The 25,596-nt window shown below is 49.4% G+C and overlaps 1 protein-coding gene across 7 annotated transcripts in view; it reads left to right on the forward strand.

Moving 5' to 3' along the window:
- Positions 1-25,596, forward strand: part of ARSG (arylsulfatase G) — an 83,758-nt gene that overhangs the window by 34,306 nt on the left and 23,856 nt on the right. For 6 of the 7 annotated variants that reach the window (XM_081804635.1, XM_081804630.1, XM_081804632.1 and 3 more), the window contains exons 2-3: positions 3,460-4,164; positions 23,959-24,146. In XM_081804635.1, the coding sequence (XP_081660761.1) occupies positions 3,947-4,164; positions 23,959-24,146 (406 nt within the window). In that variant the 5' untranslated portion in view covers positions 3,460-3,946. Of the gene's footprint in view, positions 1-3,459; positions 4,165-6,341; positions 6,693-23,958; positions 24,147-25,596 lie in introns of those variants that run through there. The other variant, XM_081804636.1, reaches the window with a different exon arrangement.

A 25,596-nucleotide genomic window follows, 5' to 3' on the forward strand; every position in this document is an offset into this window, starting at 1 on the left:
CCCCCGCCCCCCGCCGCCCGCGCATCACACTCTCCCTGCGCCTCTGTCTTTTTTGGCCTCGGCTCATCAGAAGCTTTGTCTCTGGAAAACCAACAGAGCCCTCTGCCAGAAATTCTGCCCAACCTTCTTGTTATTTCAGCTGTTCTCAAGGCCCTCTAGCAGGCTGCTTGGCCGCAGGGAGGTCCTCGGGGAGCCAGGCCTGGGGTTCAGACACCGCAAGCTCCGTCTTCAGGTTGACTCATGCCATTCTATCCTCAGCCCTTCTGACCGACCGCTGCCTGCCGGTCATTCTGCGGCTCATGAGCACCTTTCCCCAGAAGCGAGCCGGGAACCGAAAGAAAGGCCAACACTGAGCAGACCCAGAAGACTTGTTTTCCAGCAGGGGTCATAGAGAAGAAGACAGGTCATTGCTGAGCGGCGGGGCAACTCAAGTTCACTCTCGGGCTGCCCGAGGAGCATCGAGGCATGGCCAGGGGTTCATACTTGTGCTCAGCAGGGATCTATTCCAGTTTGTTCTGCTTATGGAGCAGATGGGTCTTCCTTGGGGGGTTGGTTGAGTACGGTGGTCAAGTTCCTTCCAGCCCAGTGGAGGGAGGAGGGGACGCTCTATTTGCCAGACTCCCCTTTTCTTCCTTAGCCCACAGACATGATCCCTGTCTGTGTCCACTCTCGCTTCTGAGAGGGGCAGGGTGATGCATAAAGAAAGTGGGGAAGAGGACCTCAGATGAGGCACTGAGCACAAAGTTCTCAGCCTGCGTCTTTTAAAAACTTTCCCCCAGCTTCACTGAGGTCTGATCGACAAATAAAATGCGATGTGTTTACTGCGTACGATGTGATATTTTGATGTACATAAACGGTATGAAATGATGTCCACAATCTCATTAACATGCGCATCACCTCATGCAGTTACATATGTTTTAAATTTTTTGTGGTGAGGACATTTAACACTTACCATTCTCCCCTTTGCTTCTATGTGTTTGACTTCTTTTTTTAGATTTCACATATAAGTGAGATCATGCAGTATTTGTCTTTCTATGCCTGGCTTATTTCACTCGGCATAATGTCTTCCAGGTTTATCGAGGTTCTCGCAAATGGCAACAACTTTCTTTTCCACGATCCTTCTTTTTAAAGGCTGAATACTATTCCATTGTGTGTGTATTCTATATGCAGCACATTTTCTTTCTTCATTCACTCGTGGACACTAAGGTTGTTCCCATATCTGGGTGATTGTGAATAATGCTGCAGTCAACACAGGGTGCCGATATCTCTTCATGATACTGATCTCATTTCTCTGGATAGATACCCAGAAGTGCGATTGCTGGATCATATGGTCATTCTATTTTTAATTTTTTGAGGAACTGCCATCGTGTTTTCCATAATGTCAGCCTGGATCTTAATCAAAGTCCATTGCTTTGGGTCCACTCTTTGAATATCTGATTTTCATTTTCACTGTAGTTAAAAAAAATAAATGGGAAAAGATTAAATATCTCCCTGGAGGTATGGGCATGAAGGATAATGCAATGGCGTACTGACTAAATTAGCTTATTTCCATTCAGCGAAATTTTTAAGTATTAATGATTCCCTTTGAAAATCCTCAAAGGAATGTTTTATCATGGAACTGTTAAGAAAAACAATCTGTTTATTTATGTTCCCACCTTAATTTTAGCTTTTTTCTTAAGCGAATTTTTTTTCCCCTGGAGTCCTTCGTGTTGGGTCATTCCAAAATGGATTATTGACGAAGAATGAGGCCACTCTAGAGTTCCAAGCTAAGTAGCTTTAAGAAGAAAAGCCTCCTATGATTGTTGCTCATGGTCAGAAGCCAGTAGAATGAGGCTGGGAATCAACCAGCAGGTCAACAGGTGTTTGTTGGGTGCCCTCCTTGTGCAAGGTCTCTTTCTTCTTCTAGAAAGGGAGAAGTCTTTGGGGCCTCAAGATCAACAAATACTGGTTGAATCTTAATTGAGTTTGAAAAAATAAGTCTCTTCTTGGAAAACAGAAGAATTTGCATTTTTGAACAATTGATTCACTGGCCTCCAGAAGACCATGACTGTTTACTTGAACTCCCTTTTATTTTGATTAAGTATGTATCTGCCCAACCTTTTGAGTTTATCTGGGTCTTGCAGAATTTACATACCTCCAACCACCCCCATCCGCTTGCGTTGGCAGTTGGGTTGGCTGGCTGGCTCTCTCAGTTGTGCATTCCTTCCTTAAGGGAAGAGATACACAACTGCACATCACGTCTATCATAATCCCAGCCCCAGTAGCATCTTTATATATTACAAATTGGTTCTCCCCTAATCCTCTCAATGGTTTGGGTGTCCCAATAGTTTTTTCACTTGGTCCAGAATTTCAAGTCTGTGCCTCCTTACTACCCTTATAAATTTAGGGCTTTCAAGTGAAGTAGGGATGATATGGTTTTATTCTATGGTTCCCATTTGCAACCTGCAGTTGAAAACGTAAACTTTGATTCCTGTTTTTCAAAATTCGACCTGATTTATGGCTTTCGTGCTTGTCCACTGAAGTTGCATTATCTCCAGTAGGTTAAGCATCTCCAGTTTAGGTTCGTTTTCTTCTTGGACAAGAATCATGATGTTTTTATTTCTAAGCCTCTTGGTACTCCAAGTGTGATTTAAGGGCTAGAGATAAAGTCTTCACCTAGGAATTTGTTAGAAATACCCCAGCCTTTCCTATGAATCTGCATTTGATAAGACCTGTAGCTGATTTGTAGGTACATCCAAGTGTGAGAAGCCCTGGTTGAGCATGTCTTTAGATTTGAATAAAAATTACATTGTCGAGATGTAAAGGGACAATTTCCATTAACAATTTTTGGAAAGGTGTTTCTGACATTTTATTGTGAAACATTTCAAACAGCAAAATTGAACATTCTACCTGAAGTACCCATATATTCTCCACCTAGATTATAGCATTAATTTTCTTTACGTTTCTTTTTTTCTCAAATCATTTTCCATCAGGAATTTTATATAGAAATATTAGTTGACGGCATGACTGTTAGAAAGAATCATGTCTTGGTCACAAAGGTCTCACTCTTTCTTCTAGAATTTTCAATGGGTTTGATAAGGTCATGATTAGTTTGGGGATTTCTTGTGAATCAGGGAAGCGTGGTGGGGTGGGAGTGGGGGAGAACTGGGATTTCACAGAGCTGGGTGCTGGCCCTTGCCCCTTCCAGAACACCGGGCCTCAGTGTCCTCATCCCTGTAGTGAGTAAGTTGAGAGACCTCATCCCTAATGGCGCTCCCAACCCCATGATTATAGGTCCATTGCAAACATTGTCATCATTACGATTCCTCAGGTGGAGAAACTGATGAACCAGCTACATATTCGAGTGAGAAGGAAAACATCTGTTGGCGTGGGAAAGAGATTATTTCCTAAGCTACTGAGTAAAACACAGCTGCACTGGCAGTTTTAACTCTGTTTTCTTGTCAATTTTTGTTCTTTCAGGAAACCTTACAGAAACATGAAGCCCTCAACCATCTGGAACTGAGAAACTCATTCGAGGCTGACTGCGGCTTCTAGAACGTCCAGGTGTTCTGCAGATGTGAGAATTTATCCTGCACTCACCAGCTGGAGTCCTGAACAGATGCACGGCACTAACATCCCTGAGCACAGAGGGCTCCTTCGCTAAGTGGCCAAAGAGCTGTGGACACTGAGGGCTGATTGTCGCACACAGCCGGTCCTCCCTCGGAGCTGCAGAGGGGCAAACCACATTCGGGGTTGCAAGTTTCCTGACTCTCTCGAATGAGGATTCCAGGTGGGGGCCTCATTTCTGTAGCCCCACCATCCTTCTAGGGACCACCCCCAACAAGACCGCCACCACCAGTATCTTTTGCAAACTCCTTGCCCTGAAACAGAGCAGGAGGGCCCTCGGAAAAATCTTTAGCTGCGGCCCACCGTCACTCCGGACAGTGATTACCCTCCCCTCCCCACCATGGGCTGGCTTTTTCTAAAGGTTCTGCTTGTGGGGGTGACTTTCTTGGGAGGCCTGTATCCCCTTGTGGATTTTTCCTTCAGTGGGGAAACAAGAGGCCGGAAGCCAAATTTCGTGATCATTTTGGCAGATGACATGGGGTGGGGGGACCTGGGGGCGAACTGGGCAGAAACGAAGGACACTGTCAACCTTGATAAGATGGCTGCAGAAGGAATGAGGTGAGTCTTGAGGATGCCGAGCCAGCATCTCTTTATACGCCTGACTCTCCGCGGGAGGGGACAGCGTAAGGCACTTAGAGAACAATTGATGGGTCCATGTCGACTTAGTTAATTGATTGACCTATTTGGTTTGAAGCCAGTACAGCATCTTGAAGAAATCCATCCATTCGTCCATCTGATAACATTCGGGGTGCGTGTGTGTGTGCGTGTGTGTGTGTGTGTGTGTATTAGGAGCTGGGAATACGGAGGTGAACAAGTTACCTCTGGTACTTATTGTCTGGGGGAGGGGACAGGTTAAGAGGAAAGTAGGCATTACAACTGAGTACATGAGCCTGCATCCGGGACTTTTGGAGTCTGCAAGGGAGGCTGCGGAACCCAGCCTGGGGGTGCAGGGGAGAAGGTGACCTTTGAAGAGCAACTGAGTCAGCAAGACACATAAAGGTAAGAGGACTTATCTGTGGGCAGACGGGACTTACTGGTCCGTGGACGGGCACACGTAACTCCAGGGGACCGTAAAGGGAAGGGCTTGTGCATTCGAACTGGTCTGGATGTTCATAAGCCCCTTTCCGCTCAGAAAGAGAACACGTATCAGAGCGTTCAGACTTCTGGGTACGCATCTTGGGCTGACGGCGATCTGACCGGCTAGCTAGTTCAGCTCCCAACTTGTGCTGCGTTCAACTCCTCCGTCCGGCTCGGTGGGAACCGTTCCAGCTAGCGGGTTAGGACTCCATGGGAGGCTTCACCACAATATCTCAGCCACTTGTATCCAGGAGCCCGGAGCTTCCCCGGAGATACAGACCCTCGGGGGTCCCTGCATCTGGCCTCCCCCACTCCAGTCCATCCGCCCCACCTCAGCTGAAGTGAACTTTCTAGGAACACTCCTCTGCTTTCAATCCTTCAAAGGCATTTTGTGGCCCTAGGGATCCAATCCGAACTCTGGAGAGCGGCTTACAAGACCAGCCCCTCCACCAGCCTGGCTCTCTGTGCGATCCCTCTGTTCACCCGGTGCCTCCCTGTGTCTGGGCCTCAGCTAGGTGACTCCGTCTTCCTGATGCGCTTTCTACTTCTTCTGCTTAGTTAGTTTCTACTCACCATCTGGGGCCCCCGTGCCTCCTGAGATCCTCTGGAAAGCTTTCTCGGATGCTGCTGGCTTCTCTGCCGGCTCCTTGTGGGGACTGTGTAACCGTATGACCACCCGTATTGGGTGGAATAGAGTGCTCCCCCTCAATTCATGCCCACCTGGAACCTCAGAATGTGACCTCATTTGGAAACAGGGACTTTGCAAATGTATTTAGTTATGGATCTTTTTTTTTTTTTTTAAGATCTTATTTATTTATTTGAAAAAGAGAGACAGAGCACAAGCAAGGGGAGAGGGAGAAACAGACTCCCCGCTGAACAGGGACCCGGACCAGGGGCTCGATCCCAAGACCCTGGGATCATGACCTGAGCCGAAGGCAGATGCTTAACTGACTGAGCCACCCAGGTGCCCCTTAGTTATGGATCTGACCTCCATTGGCGGTGGGTCATAAATCCAATGACTAGTGTCCTTATAAGAAGAGGCGAGGACACAGAGAGACACCCAGCGGAGGTGATGGGAAGGCAGAGGCAGGGAATGCTGTGATGTGTCCGCGAGCTGGGAATGCCAGGGATCGCTGACAACAGCGAGAAGCCAGGAAAGAGGCACGGGACAGATTCTCTTTCTGAGCCTCCAGAAGGAACCAATCCTCCTGACATCTTGATTTCAGACTTCCAGCCCTCCTGCCCTATGAGAGAATTACATTTCTGTCATTTCCAGCCTCCCGTTTGTGCTCCTTTGTTGTGGCAGCCAAGGAAAATCACACACCTCTCTTCTAGCTCTGGCCTTCGGGAGGGAAATGCCTCATCTGTTCTGCCCCTCTTGTATTCCTAGCACAGAGCACAGCGCCTATTGCCCAGGAGGAAATTTATACATCATTGTTTTTCGGTGAATGGGCTTTAGGTCAAGATCCCTTGACATGTCACTCACCCCAAATTTTGCGTGTTGGAATTTTTTTCTCTTTCCGAGAACAGATTTAATCCACAGCATTGACTAGATCCTCAAAGGGAACTGGATTGCCAAATACTTAACAACTTCTGCTTTTAGTGTCGAGTGGGTTTGTGGGGAAGTATCTGGCCCATTATCGAAACCGAGATTTTGGAGGCCTGGACCCTCCCCTTCTGAGCTCTCCCCACCGGTCCCGGCTCATCCGGAGCAGAAATGGCACCTTGGGATCCAGACGCAAGCACCGTTTGGTGGGCTCTCCTATTTTTTCCTCCCTTTGTGAAAATATTCTCTCCATCTGAGCCTTGTGACAGGGGCCAGGCGGCCGGCCCTCTGGCCCGATGTCTGTGTCCGCGGTGGTTTTTCTCTCTGTGCTTTGTTGACAGGAAAGCAGGCTTCCTGTGAGGCCACGGATTGATTCATCACTGGCTTGGCCCCTGCCTACTCATGGCCGGTGGGGAACCATGACTTTCAGACAAGAACTCCTGTTGCCAAACAGGGTCCCCAGGTGACTTGAGAAAGTGTCTTTTTTATTGTCTCTTTTTTATTAGGGTATTGTTTCCTCGGACTCCCATGACAAATTACTATAAACTGTGTGGCTTAAAGCAGCTCCTCTGTATCTTCTCACGGGTCAGGAGGCTAGAAATCCTGAATCGAGATGTTGGCAGGGTTGGTTGTTTCTGGAAGCTCCGAAGAAGAATCGGTTCCATGCCCCTCTCCTGGCTTCTGGTGGCTGCAGGCAGTCCTTGGCCTCCTGGGCTTGTGGAGGCACCGCTCCATTCTCTGCCTCCACTCTTCCATGGGATTTGCCCTGCATGCACATGTCTAAATCCCCTTCTTCTTATAAGGCTGCCATCACTGGCTTTCGGGCCCATCCTAATCCAGTATGACCTCATCTCTACTTGATTACATCTGCAAAGGCCCTGTTTCCAAATAAGGTCATATTCCCAGGTTCTGGGTTGACGTGAAATTTGGGGGGATGCTAGTCAACTCAGAACAATGAGCTATACCGCATATATCTTTACCCCCGCTCCTCACATAATCTGTAGTGTAGCAGGGGCTTGATGAACAATTGTTGCTTTGAAGACTAAATATCCTGCTTAAGAAGTCGTGCTCTGGAGTCAGGTGGCTCGGGTTCAAATCCCGGCTCTACTACTTTCCATCTGTATGACTCTGGACAAATTACATATCCCTTGGAGCTTTGCTTTCCTTGTCTGTAAATGGGGTCTTATGTAGCACCCGCCTCGTAGGATATCGTGGGGATTAAATTAAGTAATCCATGCAGGCAGTTAGCACAGAGCCTGGCTCTCAACGGACACGGATATATGTGAGCTATGGGTATTTTTGGTATTGATATTAGAAATAATATCCATTTGAATTGTGAGGAGTGAATCGGCTACTCTGCATAACGAAAGGTCTAAATGACACATTGTGGAAGGAGGAGTGGGTTCCAGAGACAAATCCCTGTTAATCTCCATGTGGACGGTCCACACTGAGCCAACATCTGTATTTGAATCAAACATGACAGTTGTGGGGGCGCCTGGGTGGCTCAGTTGGTTAAGCGACTGCCTTCGGCTCAGGTCATGGTCCTGGAGTCCCAGGATCAGGTCCCGCATCGGGCTCCCTGCTCGGCAGGGAGTCTGCTTCTCCCTCTGACCCTCCTCCCTCTCATGCTCTCTGTCTTTCATTCTCTCTCAAATAAATAAATAAAATCTTCAAACATGACAGTTGTGGTAATAGCTAACCCAAGCTGAGCACATGGGAGGTGCCAGGCTCTGGGCATCACCCCGGTTAATTCCGGCCACCAGCCCATGTTTCTCTTCTTTCACAAGTGAGGAAGTCAAGGTCAAGCCACCTGCCCCAACTTGGCTGTCCTCTTGGGATCTGCTTGAGTCTGTTCCTTCCTAGACCAAGTCCCCAAGGCAATACTTAAATGTCTTCATAACATTTCCCTGCCCGCACACAGCAGTAGGGTGGGGTTTTTCTTTCTTCCCCACTTGGTTATGGTAGATGCGATTTGCCAGATTTGTCAACGGAACGGGCACCATTCACAACATAACCGTGATGTCATCATTGTTGCAGAACAAAAGGATTCTTTGGGGGAAGAAAGGCTGATCTGGCAGTGCCCTAAGTTTGGTTCCTTTACAGATTTCCTAACTTGCATTTACATAGTGGTAAAGGAGGGATTATGGCCTGAAACCCCACAGTCTTGAGGGTTATGGTAGAGCTATGTCATTTAATGGTAGCTCAGGTCGAAGAGCGTCCTCATCATGTTATCACATAGAGGGAAACTGAAGCCCAGAGAGGAGTGAAGTGTTTTTACTACTGTAGTCGCTTTCCAGCATGTGGGGGCAGATTATCTAGTTTGCGAATCGACTCCATTAGAAATAATGATAAACAATTTATTTGTGAAAAAAACGGAAGTCGCCAGAAAGCAGCGAAAGTCTCTTCAATGGAAGGCATTGCTGTTCAGGGCTCCCGAGCGTTTAGCGACAGCCCACCTGTGCACTTCGAGGCAGCTGGGCCCCTTGCACCTGTCAGTAGGTTCAGCAGACCACGCGCTTTTTGCCCTTGACCTGATGAGCTGGGCGTTTGTCACTGTCCGGTGCAAATCTGAGCTGAGCAGTGCTGTTGAACAATTGAAAGTTTAAAAACGATCAGATAACCCAAGGAAAATCAAAATGTTGGGCATTCAGGTAAAAAGGCCAGGGACTTAGTAATGAGCTAAAACTCAAAATGTTGCAAGCAACTGGAAAAAGGGAACCCAAGGCAACCTGCATCACCATGTGGGCTAGAGGAGGGAATCACTCAAACTTTAAAAAAGAGAGGGGAAAAATAGTATTTCATTGGCATCTCTTCCAGCTCTTCTGGAAGAGAGTTAACTCTGAAAGTAGTTGCATCATTTAAATCATTACGAGAACCCAGGGAATAACCCTGATGATACCACACTGGGTTGTCAGCCGCACACCAGAGACGGCCAGCATTGCTTTCACCTTGTGATGAACCAGCAACTGCTTCTTGGCAACTCTGGGAGTGAGTGGTGACTCCCGGCTGGTGACTGGATTCTAGCAGCGGCTTAGGGTGTCCAAACTGGGTTTTTTGGTTTTTTTTTAAAGATTTTATTTATTTATTTGAGAGAGAGAAAGAGCACAAGAGGGGGGAGCGGGAGAGGGAGAAGCAGACTCCCTGCCGAGCAGGGAGCCCGATGCGGGACTCGATCCCAGGACTCCAGGATCACGACCTGAGCCGAAGGCAGTCGCTTAACCAACTGAGCCACCCAGGCACCCTCCAAACTGGGTTTTGAGCACCTGAGTGGTCATGACCTGTAGGTCTCTTGGGGGAAGTGAGCCCAGCCAGCCAAGCCCAGATCCTGGCCGATCACTTAGAGGGTCTCCTGGGCTGGCTCAGAAGTGAGGTTGACCGAACACTGTAAGCACATTCACTTGTGCGGATCGACTTGGAAGTAGGTTACCTTTGCACCTTGATTTCCTTCCATCCGACTTTAGCCCTTCTGGGCCCCCAGTCTAATCTGAGTCAAGTCGATGCCACTGCTGAGTACAGGCTGTGACTTAGCCAGGAACCAAAGATCAGTATTCACCACTGGAAGGTCAGAGGCTTCCAGGGGCTTGAGTCTGTTTCTAGAAAGAGGGCCTGGGGGAAGGAATGAATTGATCTGTCAATTCAGTCAAACACCTTGTGTGATTTCTGTTCTCAGCATTGGCTTTCTGCAAACACGCATCCATCCTGTTAGCTCTCAGAGTTTTGTCGGCTGTCCTGCTGCCTTCCGAAGGATTTTGCAGCGATCCCAAGGAAGCTGGGAGCCAGGCTGGCACTCACAATGGCAGGGGATTGTAATGAGGTCTTCCTGAGAGCTAGGGTAGAAAGAACATTCCAAGTGAGACTTATATTCATAAGAGAAAGATTCCGTCCCCACCACATAATCCCCTTCCAGCTTTATCTCCGTCCCTCCCCCTACAGTGATTCAGACTCAGGGTTGCGGGAAAAAGCCTCTTGTCCTGTGATCTTTACCGCTAACTTCGAGAAATTTGCTCAGCGTCACGGGACAGGTGATTTTACATCTTTGCCCTCGGGTAGTAGGTCCAATGGACATAAAATCATGCAATGCCAAAAAAAAAAAAAAAATCATGCATTGCCCACCTACCAGCCGGGCCAAGGTGAAGCCTACACAAAAGGTTTTGCAGGGTTTAGCCTCGTGGTTCTGTTTAATAGATGGGGACTTACAGGAACACAATCGTCCAGATAATAGCCAATCTTCAAGAAAAGGAACTGAAATATTAACCGGTGAGGCCTTGGTACCAGCCTACTTCACAACTGCAAGTTCAAAATTCCTGTCCAGCGGCTATCATTCATTCTCCTTTCAAGTCTCCCGACTATAGTCATTTGGCAAGGAATCTCTGTTAAGAGCCCGTCATAGGACAAATGCTGGAAGACCCCAGCCAGCTGTGCCCTAAGAGGCTTCCAGCCGGGTGGTGAAGAAGCCAAGAAAAGCAGCTTTTATTTTTATGTATTTATTTTAAAGATCAATTTATTCAATTGAAAGAGTACAGGGAGAGGGACAGAAGAAGAGAGAGAGAGAGAATCTCAAGCAGACTCTGAGCTGAGTGCGGAGCCTGATGTGGGGCTTGATCCCATGACCCCAAGATCACAACCCTGAGATCATGAGCTAAGCTGAAACTGAGATCAGTCACCCAACCGACTGCGCCACCCAGACACCCCAAGAAAAGCAGCTTTTGGTGTGCAGAATGGAAATGTGTTGCATGAACAGGAAACCCCCCGTACCTCTTGCCCCCTGCCCCAGGGCTTTAATAACCTGGATTGGATGGAACTGAATTTGAATCCTCTGGGATAGAATGAGCATGTTATTTACCCATTGGTCACAGTCAAGAATGAGAAAGGTCCATGCTGGGCTTCTTGCCTTTCGGATGATAGAACCCACCCAGAGCAGAAGCATGTTAAAGACAGTCCTGTGGGGCTGCAGGAAGAGAGAGGCCATTTCTCCAGAGGGAAGCCAAGAGGTACTGGATAAAGGACCTCACTGTTGAGACCTTAACGATGAGTAGGAATTAGCCAGGTGAAGGGGGAGGAAAGCGTGTTGTAGGCAGAGGGAAAAACAGGAGCAAAGACCCAGAAATGAAAAGTGCCCTTTCACTGGACACATATTCCTGGAGGCTCCCACTGGCACTGTCCTAGGTGCTGGGAATACATCCCTGATCCAAACAACAAGAAGCCCTCGCTCTCCCAGGGCAGCCATTCCAGGGGTTGAGTGTGGCTGGGACAGGGAATGTGAGGCTGGACCAATGGACGAGGCCCCTGGTGAAGGGTCTGTGTGCACGCTCAAGTGTTTGGACTTGGTCCTGGAGGCAGTGGGGGCTCTGAGGACTGAAGGCGTCAGCCTGCATTTGAGATGGATCGCTCAGGCTTAAAGGCGGTGGCCCACACTGGCGGCTGGGAGGGCAGTGGGCAGATTGCAGGAACCTCCAGGATGGCATGGCTCAGGGTTGTGGCAGTGGGGAGCTGTCCAATCTAAGAGGCGCCGAGATGCCGGTGTGTGTTTGTGTGGGGGGGGGCACGTCTTGTCATGTGCCTTGTGTGTGTGCTTCCTTGAGCGTGAATGTACTCATATCCACAACGAGAATGTTGGAAAGGGGGAAATTGCCAAGGATCATAGCCAGCTCAGCTGCCAGGAATCTTTTTTTTGAATAGAACAAGAGTATGAGTGGATGGATGGAAGGATGGGAGGATGGATGGATGGATGGACGGATGATGAGTAAAACACGCCAGGTTTACTCTTCACTGCCACATTTGTGTGTAGCTTGCAAAGGGCCTGCGTGTTGGTTACCTCAGTGACCCCACCTGACAGCTTTCTGAGTGCCGACTTGGCAGTCTTCGCATTTAACAGAAGGCAACATGGAGGCCAAGTTGCGTTGGTGAGTCCCAATAATGTGTTTCTCCAGTCCTCACCTCCCGCTCCCATCCCTCTACACACAAAGGCCACAGCAGATAATTTTTGAAACCTATTTCCGCCTCCAAGACTTTATATTATGAATGGAGCCAAGATAGCCCTTATTCCAGGCACACAGCAATTGAGAGAGTGACCACAGAAAAGCCTATCATCTATTTTAAATTCCTCATAAATGAAGGCTGGACATGCTCAACTTCGCAATGTTATGTCTCTCCAGGGCCTTTCGGGGCAGTGTTTCCAGCACCAATGTTTTCTGATTCTAATACACATAATTTATGTGATGGCAAGTTGCTTTAGTTTCTGTCTGGCTGTGGCTTAATTTGCGTTGATTTTCCTCTTAACAGGCTGCTGTAATGTCTGGCTCTCTACTTCTAGCTTGCCTTTACAATGTATTTGCAGACTTTAATTAGGACCCCTGTTGGTGAACTGGCCTGAGCCTGCCCAGATAGATTTGGGAGAAAACAAAAGGAGCTTTCCAAATAGCAAGACCATTTTATCACTTATTAATTAGTCTCAGCCGAACAGAGACAGAGGCTGGGAGAGAGGAAAGGTGACGGGCAGGTCAGTTCACTGGGCCGCATGGGGTGTTGTGAGGGTTTTTTTTGGGGGGGGGTGTGGTGAGGGTATGGTCAGGGCTCCCCAGAGACTTGGAAATAAGGGAGAGAAGATTGTTTCTGAGCGTTAAGCTATGTGAACTTTCACACAGGTGGGGAAAGAATTGAACCCTCAAGAGCATCAGCTTGAGCGATTTTGGGCAAACAGATGAATGTATGTTTTCCAACCAAATGAGCTCTTCAAGTTTTGTTTGCTCGCCCACCAGATTTTGCTGGAATGGCCCCATGTCACCAAGCTGCTGCTGCAACTCCGACCCTGTCCTCACAGAACCCACAGTCTGGGGAGGAATGCACGAAAGCTGTTCCCACGAGGGAGGTGGTGTGTGTTCAAGGAGAGCCTGTCCCCAGGATGGTCGTGAAAGACAGGCAAGCAGGGACAACATCTAGGCAATGCGTTTCGGGCTCTGCCCATGTGTATGGTCCACTGGGGCTACTATACAATAGAAGGGATGGCTTAAACAATAGGAATTATTTTTCACCATTCTGGAGGCTAGGAAGTCCAAGATCAGTTTGCTAGGGTGGTCGGGTTCTGCTGAGGACCCTCTTCCTGGCTGCAGATGGCCCCCTTCTCCCTGTGTGTCACATGGAGGGGGGAGAGAGGGAGATCTTTGGTCTCTTCCTCTTATAAAAACACTAATCCTATCATAGGGACTCTACCCTTGTGAACTCATCTAAAACCAATTACCTCCCAAAGCCCCCACCTGCAAATACCATCATATAGAGGTTAGGGCTTTCAGTCCCGAGTGCCAGGGAAGAAAACTGTGGTCAACAGCCCTTTGTGCAGCCCAGACCCACTGACAATGCTCGGTCCACAGAGGACAGAATTTCCCTAAGTTTAGCAAACTGAAGGATTTTTCTGTGATCCATTAGAATTCTCTTAGCATTAATTAACTCCATGCTCACCAAGGCAAACTTTGGATTCTGATTTCCCCTGTAATTCATGCCCAGGAAGAAAACTTGTTGATCCCTCTGACACTGTGGTTCCTGCCCTCATCCCTGGAGCTAGCTGGGAGACAGGCATTCCGGTGTCTCTCTTAAGCTCACATGGTTTGTGTGGGTGTGAGTCAGGCTCTTGGGGCTGGCACCACCAGAGGTGAGTCTCGGGTCCTCCCTAGCCCAAGACTAGTCACCTACCTTAGGTAGTTTCCTCTGGATTTACCTTACCAACCTCTGGATTGGCCCAGTTCCAGCCAGCCTTCTCTCAGGTGTGAAGGGAGTAGAAAGAGCATGGGATTTTGGTTGGGCGGGCCTGGGTTCAAGTTCTAATTCTGTCGTTCCCCAAATATAGGGGTCTACGGTCTTGCCTATGGCACAATGACTGGACAGAGTAAGGTGCATCTGCACCCATACCAGCTGCATGGTCTTGGGAAAGCTGCTTAAACTCTCTCTGCCTCACCTCCTTTATCTGTAAAATGGGAATCCTAGGCATTTGAAATCATACATGCAGTACGATTGGGGTGGTAGTCCCTTGATAAATGGCAGCTATTTTTATTATGATAAGACAAACATAAAGTTAATGCCTATTTATACTTTAGGTCTCAGCTTACGTGTGGCTTCTTTTGAGAAGTGCTTGCTTCCTCAACACGCATGTATGCACACCTTGCATGCTTCCAGAACACCCTGTGCTTACTGTTCTTGGAGCTCTTTCACACGCTGGGATTGTCCACCTCCCTTACTGAACTTTGGGCAACTTGAGGGCAGGGTTTGATGTTGTTCACTGTGACATTCTGGGCTCCTATCCTGTAACAGCCGCAGAAGCGAGAAATGAAGATGTTGGCAGAGCTGTTTTTCCTCTAGGATATTTTCCTTCCTTGCCTCTTCCAGTTTCTGGTAGCCCCAGGCATTCCTTAGCTCATGGCAGTGTCCATCCCTTGCCTTCGTCATCGTGTGACCACCTTCCCTCTGTGCGTCTCTGTGTCTTCTCGTGGCATTCTCCTTGCTGTCTCTCTCCTCTTCTTATCGGGATACTGGTCCTAGGAGGTGAAGGACTCGCCCTAACCCAGCATGACCTCACCTTAACCGGTCACATCCCCGGTGACCCTATTTCCCAATAAGGTCACATTCTGAGGGACAGGGGTTAGAACTTCAACCTATCTTTTGGGGGGACACAGTTCAGCCCACATCAGGTAGCAGGGACTCAGAAGGTTGAAGAGTTAGGTTGAGCCAGAGCCTGGTGGGTTATGGTGGCCATGCAGGAGGAAGTCACTGAAGACTTGGGGTCAGTGGTTGGCATGACCCACTACTGGTCTGCATGCTAGCATGGGCTGAGGCGAGTGAACCTGGCATCTTGGAGGGTCACTGAAGTGATCTGGGTGAGGGACAACGGCTATATACGTCCCGGGTGGCATTGTTGGGAGTAGGAGGAGCTGAAGGAGGTGGGAAGTGGCAAAGAAGGACTTGAAGATGATGTCTCAGCCCCCAGCCAGGTTTACTGGGAGGGAGGCAGACACGGGGGTCTTGGAGGGAGGACGCTGAGCTCGGTGCTGTGCGCACTGAGGCCAGGGTGACTTGTGACGTGTGTGGCAGGGTCTGTGATGCCTGGAGAGCGTGAGCAAGAGCCAGGGGCCATGCCTCCCCCGAGTCCCAACAGTTGGTGCCCAGCACAATGCTCTCCTGCATACCTGGAATGTTCTGTCTTCCCCCATTTAGCGAGTCATGACACCAATTACCTTGACTACCGTGAGTTTTTAAAAGCCTGCTCTCTACCTGGAGCTCTGCTAGGTGCTTTGTGCACATCATCCCACTGAATTCCTCAAATAAGCTGGTGAAGCAGGTGTGTTATGCCCATTTTGCAGAGGAAGATACTGAGGCCAACATGAAGTTAGTTACCTGTCTAGTCTCACACTGGAGGGAGTGGAGGCTGGGATTTAATACACCCTCGTTTGTCCACATGTTTACCCTTCCTATCACTCTGCCTCCCACAGCGCTTGCTTTGTATTTCTCTTATGGGGCTTTCTCTTCTAATCCACACGTCCTAACACTTCTACTAAAGTGTGAGCTGCCCGCTGGAAAGGGCTGTGGGTTCCTCCCCGTAGCTCCCCCAGCAAACTCTGCTGTGGCTGGCTGATCTCCGCTGAGGCTCCCAGGGGTTGGAGGTGACCAGCTGGGTGCCCTACCCCAAGGGCTATCTCTGTGTTGTGCTCTCAGAGGACTGCTTTTCCCTGGAATTCGGCAGAGAAGACACCCAGCTGGGGTAAGACTGCCCTGAGGCCTCCAGTTGCCCGGGGCCCCATCTGGCTGTCCCTGGGGCTGAGAGGAACCCGATCTTGGAAAGCCTGTGGCCCATTTGGCCCTTTCTGTGGGCTCCAGTGCCCGGGCTGGGCAGCAATGATGGAGGGCCTGGTGGCCACCATAATGACTTGGGAATTACTTAGATTGTGGTGAGAACCCGTGAGAGGGCTTCCAGCCAGAAATGAATGTTAGCTGAAAAGCAGTTTTTGAGATTACTTTGGCTGCCCCATGCAAATGGGGGTGGGGGGTGGAATTGGGAGCAGGAATGGAAGTGGGGAGCAGGGTGGTCACATACAGATGGGCAGATGGTGCACTGCTCAACTCCGGACAACAGCGTGAATGGCATCCCGCGGGGTTATACAACATGGTGGCCCTGGGGAGACTATAATATGGACTATGGTAGTAGTCTGGGTGCAAGATGGTAGTAGCTTGGACTAGGATGTTAGCAGGTGGATGGAGAGGAATGGAGAGATTCTGCATATATTTGAAAGTGGAGTCTTTCAGGAGTGTGCTAATAGTTTGGCTGTGGAGGGGGAGGGAAAGAGAGGAATCAAGATGACTCCTTTGGACTGAGTAACCGAGTGAGAGGCGGTGCTACTTCCTGAGATAGGGAAGACTGGAAGGGGAGGAGCGGGTGTGCAGAACCAGCTAAACTTGCAGAGACTGGCAGAGGAAGCAACACGTACCACATGGGAGCGATGTCTGGGGCCCCAGACCGGTGGGCCTTTACCTTCTTGCTCTGGGAAGCCCGGTGGGCCGAGGGACGACTGGGGTCCTAGACTGAACTGATGTGGCTGGGCAGGGCCGGCTCTATGGGCGTGTGCCCTGTGCTGGCACACATGGCCCCGTGCTTTAGGAGGGCCCTGCTCTTGGTTTAAAGCTCCGTCATTGCCATCTTGAAGTGCTTAGTAAATTCTGAGCAAGGGCTCCCTTGTTTTCTTTTGCACAGGGCCCTGCAAATTGTGCAGCTGGTTCTGTTATAGTAAATAGAGGACACCAACAAGCCTGGGCCGGCCCACACAGAGCTTACAGAACGGATGAATCCAGGGTTAACAGATGCTCACACCTGCTATGGATGTAAAGTGCCTGGGTTGTAGTAAGTGCTTGATAAGCAGGAGCTGCGAGTGATAAGAACTATTACAAGGGACAGATATTTAGGAGTGGGAGCTGGGAGGGTCATGAGCTTCAATCTCGGGAGGAAGAGAACAGAAAAGGCCTGGCGGAGATGAGTGTTTGTCTTGGGAGCAACAGTGTGATCTGCAAGGTGGACCTTGGCTTGGAATTTGAAGAGTGGGAGTTGCTGGCTGCCTACACCGTCCAGGACCCTTGGGGCCCCAGGATGTCTGGCAGGTAGGAATGCTTTGGAGAAGCCCGTGCCTGGGAAATGGGCACATAGGGATTGGGGGAGGGAAAGCTGCAATACGTCATCAGCCTCACGGGACTGAGGGTCAGGAAGGAATATTGGGGGCAGGTGGGAAGCCAGAGTCCCTGGGCTCCCTGAGGCCTGCAGAGGGGCCTCCCTCAGTGCCTTTGTAGCCATCTTCGGGGTAAGTTCTGTGGAGGGGAGGCTGTGGGGAACCCGCTGGTGTGGGCTGAGGATGTCTGGAGCCGAGGAAGCCCAGTGCAGAACTCGTCTTTCGGGAAACATGAATTCCCAGAAGTATGGCTTGCTCAAGAGATGCCAAAGCCGGTGAGTGTGGCCTCTTGTTTTCAGGCAGGACTCCACAGAGCCCAGATGTTCAGGTGTCTGGTTTTTCTCTTGAAGGTTTTCAGGACTGGAGGCTCCGGGGCCAAACCTGGATTGATCATATCAGTGTTTTGTCATGTTATTTCAAGAAGCTTTTCTGATGCCCAGTTAGCAATTCTCTCATTTCACAGCCAGCTGCATTTGGAGATGTGTGTGCATGTGTGTGTGTGTGTGTGTGTGTGTGTGTGTGTGTGTGTGTGTGTGTGTGGCCCACACCAGTCTTTGAATGAAGCCTCGAAATTTCTTCTTGGGCCACCTGTTCTGCCTCCCTTCCCCTGAGTCTGAGGGACTGGGCACGTTTCCTCTCTGCTTAAAAACCTCCCTCTGGGCACCTGGGTGGCTCAGATGGTTAAGCGTCTGCCTTCGGCTCAGGTCATGATCTCGGGGTCCTGGGATCGAGTCCCGCATCGGGCTCTCTGCTCCTTGGGAGCCTGCTTCTCCCTCTGCCTCTCTCTCTCTGTCTCTCATGAATAAATAAAGAAAAAATCTTTAAAAAAAAAAAAAAAACCTCCCTCTGTCTCTCGCGGTGGGTGTCCTCCCAAGTCAGGCCCGTGGAGTGGGCACTCCCAGCGCCTTCGCTTCGGCTTTCCAGACGCACTCTGGACTTCCTAATGGAGGCAGTGTGGTTACGTGGCATGCACAGGGGATTTGGAATTGGATGGGCCTGAATTTAAAGGCTGCCCGTGGAAACCTAGCTGTGCTGTGTAAGGCTGGGGGCTGGCACGGAGCAGAATGCCTGGGGAACAAGGCATTGGACCGTGTCCGGCCGTGGGTCCCACTGCCTCAGTCTCCCCATCTATACCAGCGGTGCTTACAACAGCGCATCCTGGGGCTGCTGTGTTAAATGCGTTAACCCTCGTAAAGGGCCGTGCCCAAAGTTAGTGCTAGGTAAGTGGGTGTAACCGTTCCTAGGAAAGTAGAAATGACCGTAAGGCTTTTGTTCAGAAACTAGACTGTAAGGTCACTGAGGACGGGGGCTGTTTCTGTCCTTCCTCAGCATCTGTCACAGATCTGCCCCTGCTTGCTGCCTTATCATTAGTTTGGGACTAAATTGAATGAAATGACAGATCACCACCCGAGTTATAAATGAGTATTTTCCCATCTGGAGAACTGCAGACCTGACACCTAGCTTCGTGGGTCTCTTCAGCCAGAATCTGGCATTTTCCTCTTAGTCTGTAAGATTTGGATTGTTATTTTAATTGAAGTGAAATTCTCATGACATAAAATTAACCATTTTATTTTTTTAAAAGATTTTATTTATTTGAGAGACAGAGAGAGGGGGAGAGAGAGAGAGAGAGAGAGAGAGAGCGCGCGCATGAGCAGGGGGGAGGGGAAGAGAGAGAAGCAGACTCCCTGCTGAGCAGGGAGCCTGATCCTTTGATGCAGGGCTTGACCCCAGGACCCTGAGATCATGACCTGAGCCGAAGGCGAACGCTCAACCGACTGAGCCACCCAGGTGCCCCCCAATTAACCATTTTAAAGTGAACAACTCAGTGATATTTACAACTACTATCCTTATCCAGTTTCAAAATATTTTCCTCATCCTAAAAGGAAACCCCCTACCCACGAAGCATATTCTCTCTGTGCCCCTCCTCCCTCCAGCCTCTGTTTTCCATCCCTGTGGATTTACTGACTTGGGGCATTTCATATAAAGGGAAGTGTACAATAGATGGCCTTTTGTGATGGGCTTCTTCCACTCATGTCATGTTTTCAGGGTTCATCCATGTTGTAGCAACTGTCATTGCTTGGTTCCCTTTCATGGATGAATTACATTCCAGCGCACGGATGAATAGTATCCCAACGCGTGGATGGGCCACATTTTGTCTGTCCACTGGCCCGCGGATAGCCAACTGTGCCCCCTCCACCTTTCAGCCACGGGGCAGAGTGCAGCCATGACTATGAACGTGGCAGGAGTGTCTGAGTACCTGATTCCACTTCTTGTGGGGGATCCCAGTCCTGGTGGTGGAATTGCTGGGTCACATGGTCATTAGTTTGTAAGATGTTAAAAGTTTTTCGTTATAATCCCTAGGCTTGAGAGAGAAAGGGGCACCTGGGTGGCTCAGTTGGTTAAACATCTGTCTTCGGCTCAGATCATGATCGCGGGGTCCTGGGATCGAGCCCCGAATCGGGCTCCCTGCTCAGCGGGGATTCTGCTTCTCCCTCTCCCACTCCCCCTGCTTGTGTGCTTTCTCTCTCTGACAAGCAAAAAAATAAAATCTTTTAAAAAAGAGAGAGAAAGGGAAAGGAACAAGAGAGGAGGAAACCACTGTGTTGCTGACACGCATTGCAGTCCTGACTGCCCTCCAGGGCCGTCACCCCTGCAAATGCCAAGGTCAGTGTGAAGGGCAGGGTGTTCAGGGCCCTCCCTGTCCACTGTGAGCAGACTGAGGGGAGCTCCCCAGGGCGTCTCGGAGGGGTGTGGAAACATTACAGACTCCTGGGGCTTTCTTTAGTCCAGTTGGACCTGGCAGCCAGCAGGAGAGAGGCTGCAGGTGGAGTCCCTTTTAAACACGTCTTCTGCAAGAAATATGTGCTCAGAGAAGCAGGGATTTGTATGCATTTCCCCCTTTTCTTGCCCCAGGCTGGCCTCTGTGAGAGCACAGAAAACAAGGAAATGTCCCCAGGCTGCCCTAAGTTCCCCGAGCAAGCACGGCCCTGGGCAGGCTCGCCTGGGCAAGTGGCCAGTCTCGGTCTAGAGCTGCTTTCAGTCAGTTTGGGGGCCACCACCGTCCAGGTGTGGGGTTATGGCGGAGACCTGAGGCCCTAATGCAGGGGGCAGGTGGTGAGCCAGGCTCTACAGTGTGTGGGAAGGGAGTGTTTAAACAGGCACTGCTCTCTGTGACCTCATCCCCTTGCTTTCCCATGGGTCCCCTGATGTCCTATCTCTTCACATCGTGATGCTTCACATTGTGACGCTTCACATTGTGACGCTTATGCTTGCAACCTCCGTGCCTGCACGTAATCTATAACTTTTGGTGAATGTGCTCAGTGAGCCCCCTGCCCCCTCATCACACTTCCCAATAATACTTATTTTGAGGTTTGGTTACATTTTCAATGAAGTTGCTGGGAAGGACAGACCTCTCCTCCTCTCCCCATCCTCTCCCCATCCTCTCCCCATCCTCTCCCCATCCTCTCCCCATCCTCTCCCCATCCTCTCCCCATCCTCTCCCCTCCCTTCCCCCTGTATTTATAGAGTCCTGTTTTAGGAGCTGGAGATAAGCAACGAGCAGTGAGCAACAAGCAATGAGCAACGTAGGCCAAGCCTTCCTCCTCCTCACAGGGAGCTTGCATGGAGGGAGGATGGCCCAGAATGAAAGGACATAAAAACATACCAGATAATTGGGGTTGGGTCAATGCTACCAAGTATGCCCCAGGGTGCCTGATTAGAGGACAGCAGAGGCCCCCTTGCAGGAAAACCGAAGGGGGAGGAAAGGCCATGCGAAGATCTGGGAGAGTGTGCCAGGGGGAAGCTGACCTTGGGAAGAAGCGGGCATTTTGCAGACCCGGACGAAGACTGTGTGCTGGTGCCCGCGGTGGGGAGGGAAGGAGAGGCCCAAAAGATGGGCCATGGGGGAGTGGAGCAGGCAATCATTTCATTCATTAAGCAGTGGTCAGAGGGGGCACTTTAAGGCCCACCTTCGGCTGCTGGGTGAGGATGGGTCAGATTTGGAGAGGAGGGGAGAGGTGGGGAGAGGAGGGGAGAGGCACCGAGCCCTGCTTGGCTCTGCTGACCTGGTGTCTGTAGGCCAGTCCCTTACCCCATCGGACCTTGGGCTTCGCTCTGCCCAGGGTGGCGGCTCAGCAGGGGGACCCGGCTCCAGCCACCCTGGACACGCGTGGTTCCGACACGCCAAGCTGTATGTTAAGCTGCCCCTCCCTACCTTCCCTACCCTCCCACTCAGGCTGGCCACCCACCCTGCCACTGCCCTGCTCATTCTAGACTCCGGGTTGTCATTCTTTTGAAACTTATACTATTAAACATTAATTATTAACCTTTAATATTAAAAAATCTCAAACATAAAAGAAAGTGAAAAGAAGAGTCAAACATCAGTATACTCCACCATTGTTAACATTTTGCCATTTTTGTTTGTATTTGTACTATCTGTAAATAAGGTGTTTTTCCTGAGTCATTTGAAGAGTGCAGACATGCTCTTTTATTATAAACACCATAGCATGTATCTCTTGAGAATAAAACCATTCTCAATGTAATAACTTCCTTAATGTAATAAAAATATATTCCTAATGTAATAAAAATGTGGTATACATAGACAACAGAAGATGATTCATCTGTAAAAAAGAAGGAAATCCTGCCATTTGTGACAACATGGGTGTGGACAGTATGCTAGGTAAAGGGAATCAGACAGAGAAAGGCAAATATTATATGATCTCATGTAAATGTGGAATCTAAAAAAACCAAACTCACAGATGCAGAGAATGGATTGGCAGTTGCCAGGGGTGGGGGTGGGATTGGTGGGGAAATGAGTGAAGGGGGTCAAAAGGTACAAACTCCTTGTCATGAGATAAGTGGGCTCTATGCATGTGATACACAGCATGGTGACTAGTTAACCATACTGTATTGTATGTTTGGAAGTTGCTAAGAGAGGAGATCTTAAAATCCTCATCACAAGAAAGAAAAATCATAGTTATGGGAAGTGATAGTAATTCATCAAACTTATTGTGGTGATCATTTCCCAATATATACATGTATCAAATCATTATGTTGTATACCTTCAGTGAATACAATGTATATGCCAATACAAGTGGAAGAAAAAGAAAAGAACAAAAACATTCTTCTACATGGCCATAATCAAGAAAATGGACAATGATCACCCAATGTCATCTTATATCCAGTCCATATTAAATTTCCCTAATTAGCCCCCAATTGTGCTGTTAGCATGCTTGAACTGGGATTCAGTCAAGGATCATGTATTACATTTGGTTTGTCTCTTTAGTGTCCTTTAGTATAGAATATCCCCCCTCTATCCCATTTTTCCCTCGGATATTGACTTTTTGAAGAACTACACCAGTTGTCGCAGGATGTATAGAATGGTTTGTTAGATTATTTCCTTGTGGTGTCATTTAATTTGTTCTTCTATTAGCTACATTTCCTATAACCTGGAAATTAGGTCCAGAGGTCTGATTAGATTCAGGTTAAATGTTCTTGACAAGAATCCTCGATGAGATCAACTTCGTATCATCCTATCAGGAGACACACAAGGTCAGTTGCCCCATTTATATTAGTGACATGAAGTTTAATCACATTCCTGATGGTAGGAAAATGGCTAGACTTCTTTTATAGTTCTCCACAGTGTCCAAAAAAAGATTGAGCATCCCGTCATGTGTAATAGTTATAGCCGGTTCTTGTTACTGGCAGTAGTTACTCTGTAAAGTCATGGAGAACACTGAATTACAGAATACTGAACCTTGTTCCTAGGGGATCGACAGAGTTCAGTTCCTGCAAGCCTCTGGTTATGTTTTTGTCAACAGATCAGCACAGAACCTTGTTTTATGTGTGTTTCTGTTTAAAAACATCTTATTTAATATAGTTTTTGATTTATTAACATTGAGCTCATGGCCAACAGCCCTGTAACTCATTCCTGAATGAAGCTTATCTAGCACTTGTATTTTCTCCATAAGGCACATCACATCTCTACTAGGCTGAAGTAGCCAGCCCTCAGCCCTATGTGTGCGGGCCATTTTAAACATCAAAATCACCAACAGAAAGCACAAAAATGTAAAAACTATAGCATTCAGTAGACTGCAGAAAGGAAAACATTTGCTTGCTGTATGAGAGCCAAAACAAGAAGGTCACCTTTGTCAACCTCAGCTAGGGTTGTGCATATGGGGAAACACAAAGTTTTAGAACATCTTGGAATGTCCATGAGTGACCGCTTCAAAGCCACGAGTATTGATTTTGGAGATACAGTTGGGTTTCAGTGAGTGGATGAATTCGAGATATGGAATCTTTGGACGAAGAGGATCCACTAAATATACCAGATCAAACCAATCTGAATGAGCTGTGTGACCCTGAATTAGTTGCATTACCTCTCTGAGCTTCATTTTCCTAACCTGTCCCTTCAAGGGGTGGTCTTTGAGCTTTTTCCAGCACTGGCATCCTGGGAACTGGGTAGGAATTGAACTTCTCTTGGTTTGGCTGTCTGTGGATGGAAGGAGCCCAATCCCTTTTCTTTCTGTGCAGGTTTGTGGATTTCCACGCAGCTTCCTCCACCTGCTCGCCCTCTCGGGCCTCCCTGCTCACGGGCCGGCTTGGCCTTCGCAACGGAGTCACGCACAACTTTGCGGTCACCTCTGTGGGGGGTCTGCCGCTCAACGAGACCACCTTGGCGGAGGTGCTGCAGCAAGCTGGCTACGTCACTGGGATGATAGGTAACACTGGAGCCCCGCAGCCGGGGACCCCCATCTCCCACAGCACTTCCGGCGGTGCCTGCCTTGTGTTTGCGTAGCCCCAGCATGCTGCCACCTCTTCTGCTCCCGTCTGCTTTTTGTTTATTTCTTGCTGTATAAGGTCGCAAAGCTTTGAGCTCTAAGTCACTGAAAAGACCTAACAGGGAACTAAACCATATATGGAGCTATTTTCCTCCCGTTGTAATAAGCTGAGAGGTGAGTGATTGCTTTCATTGGCTCGGCGGCTCCCGGAAACCGTTTCTATTTTTCTGCTCCGCTGTCCTACTACGGTCCTTAGCTTTTGTCCTCATGCTCGTTGCTTCTTGGTTGCAAGAGAGCGGCTTCAGTCCCATTCACCATAATTCGGCTTCAAGGGAGGAAAAACAGGAGAGGGGGTGCGGGCCTCATTTGTTCGCATCGACCGGGAAAACAAATCTTCTCTCGGACACGCCCACCCCTCGGCGCGGAAATGCACTTACCTCTTATTGGTGGATTTGCGTGGCCACGCCCCGCCGCAAGGAAGGCTGGGAGACTGGGCTCAGGACTCGGATTGGGGCCCTGGTCTCTGATCCCGGAACAAAACCAGGGTTCTGTTGGCCGGGTAAGTGCGGGCAGGGGCGCAGGGTAGGCACGCAGCTTCTTTTCCTTTTATTTCCGTAGGCACCTCTTACTCAGTATTTCCTACCTGCCTGGCCCTGGGCTAAGTGTTTATTTGCATCGGGGTCCGGAGGTGCCTTCTGAGGGGATGATTTCCCCCATTATGTGTGTGAGGAAACCGAGTTCCCGCCAGGTGAGGGGACAGGTTCAGTGCTGCCCACCCCGGAGCGGGTGCATCCAGACCGGTGTGACTGCCCAGCCTCGCTCCGACGCTTTGCTTCACTGCTGGTCCTCCCGGCAGAGGCCAAGGCAACGCGCAGTGCCAACAGTGCTTGTTATTCTGACTTCCCAAGAGCTGGGTCCAGTGGGACTCCTGCCTCCCTCCACCACGATCCGTGAAGTGGCGAGGGAGGGTGTTATTGATGCCTGGAGGCTCCAGTTTCGGGTGTTGGCCCCGCCTCCTCCTCTGGGTCAAGGAGCCCCACATGCTTTTACAGCCGGTCAATCTGGAGCGTGGCATTCATTGTCCCAGGAGGGCAAGCCCCAGTGGGAGGAGGTCCAGATTAGGATCCTGTCTTTTCATTCCCTTTCTGCCCGTACCCCAAGGTATATTCACTGTGAAGCCCCCACGGTGGGCTGCGTACGCTTAGTGGCCCCATCACTTGCATCCGAGTCATGCTCACAGCTGGCAAGGGTTTGGCCCCTAGGGCTCTCTGACTCTAAAGTTTCATGAGGCAACAGGGGGCTGGGTTCTTACTGAGCTGAGCTGGATCTCACTTGCCCTTCCCTCTTCATGCCTTTGAACTCCCAGTGAGCCACTGATTATATATTAACT

This window comes from Leptonychotes weddellii, chromosome 15, assembly GCF_054177405.1.
Source record: "Leptonychotes weddellii isolate Sample4059 chromosome 15, ASM5417740v2, whole genome shotgun sequence".
Lineage (NCBI taxonomy): Eukaryota > Metazoa > Chordata > Mammalia > Carnivora > Phocidae > Leptonychotes > Leptonychotes weddellii.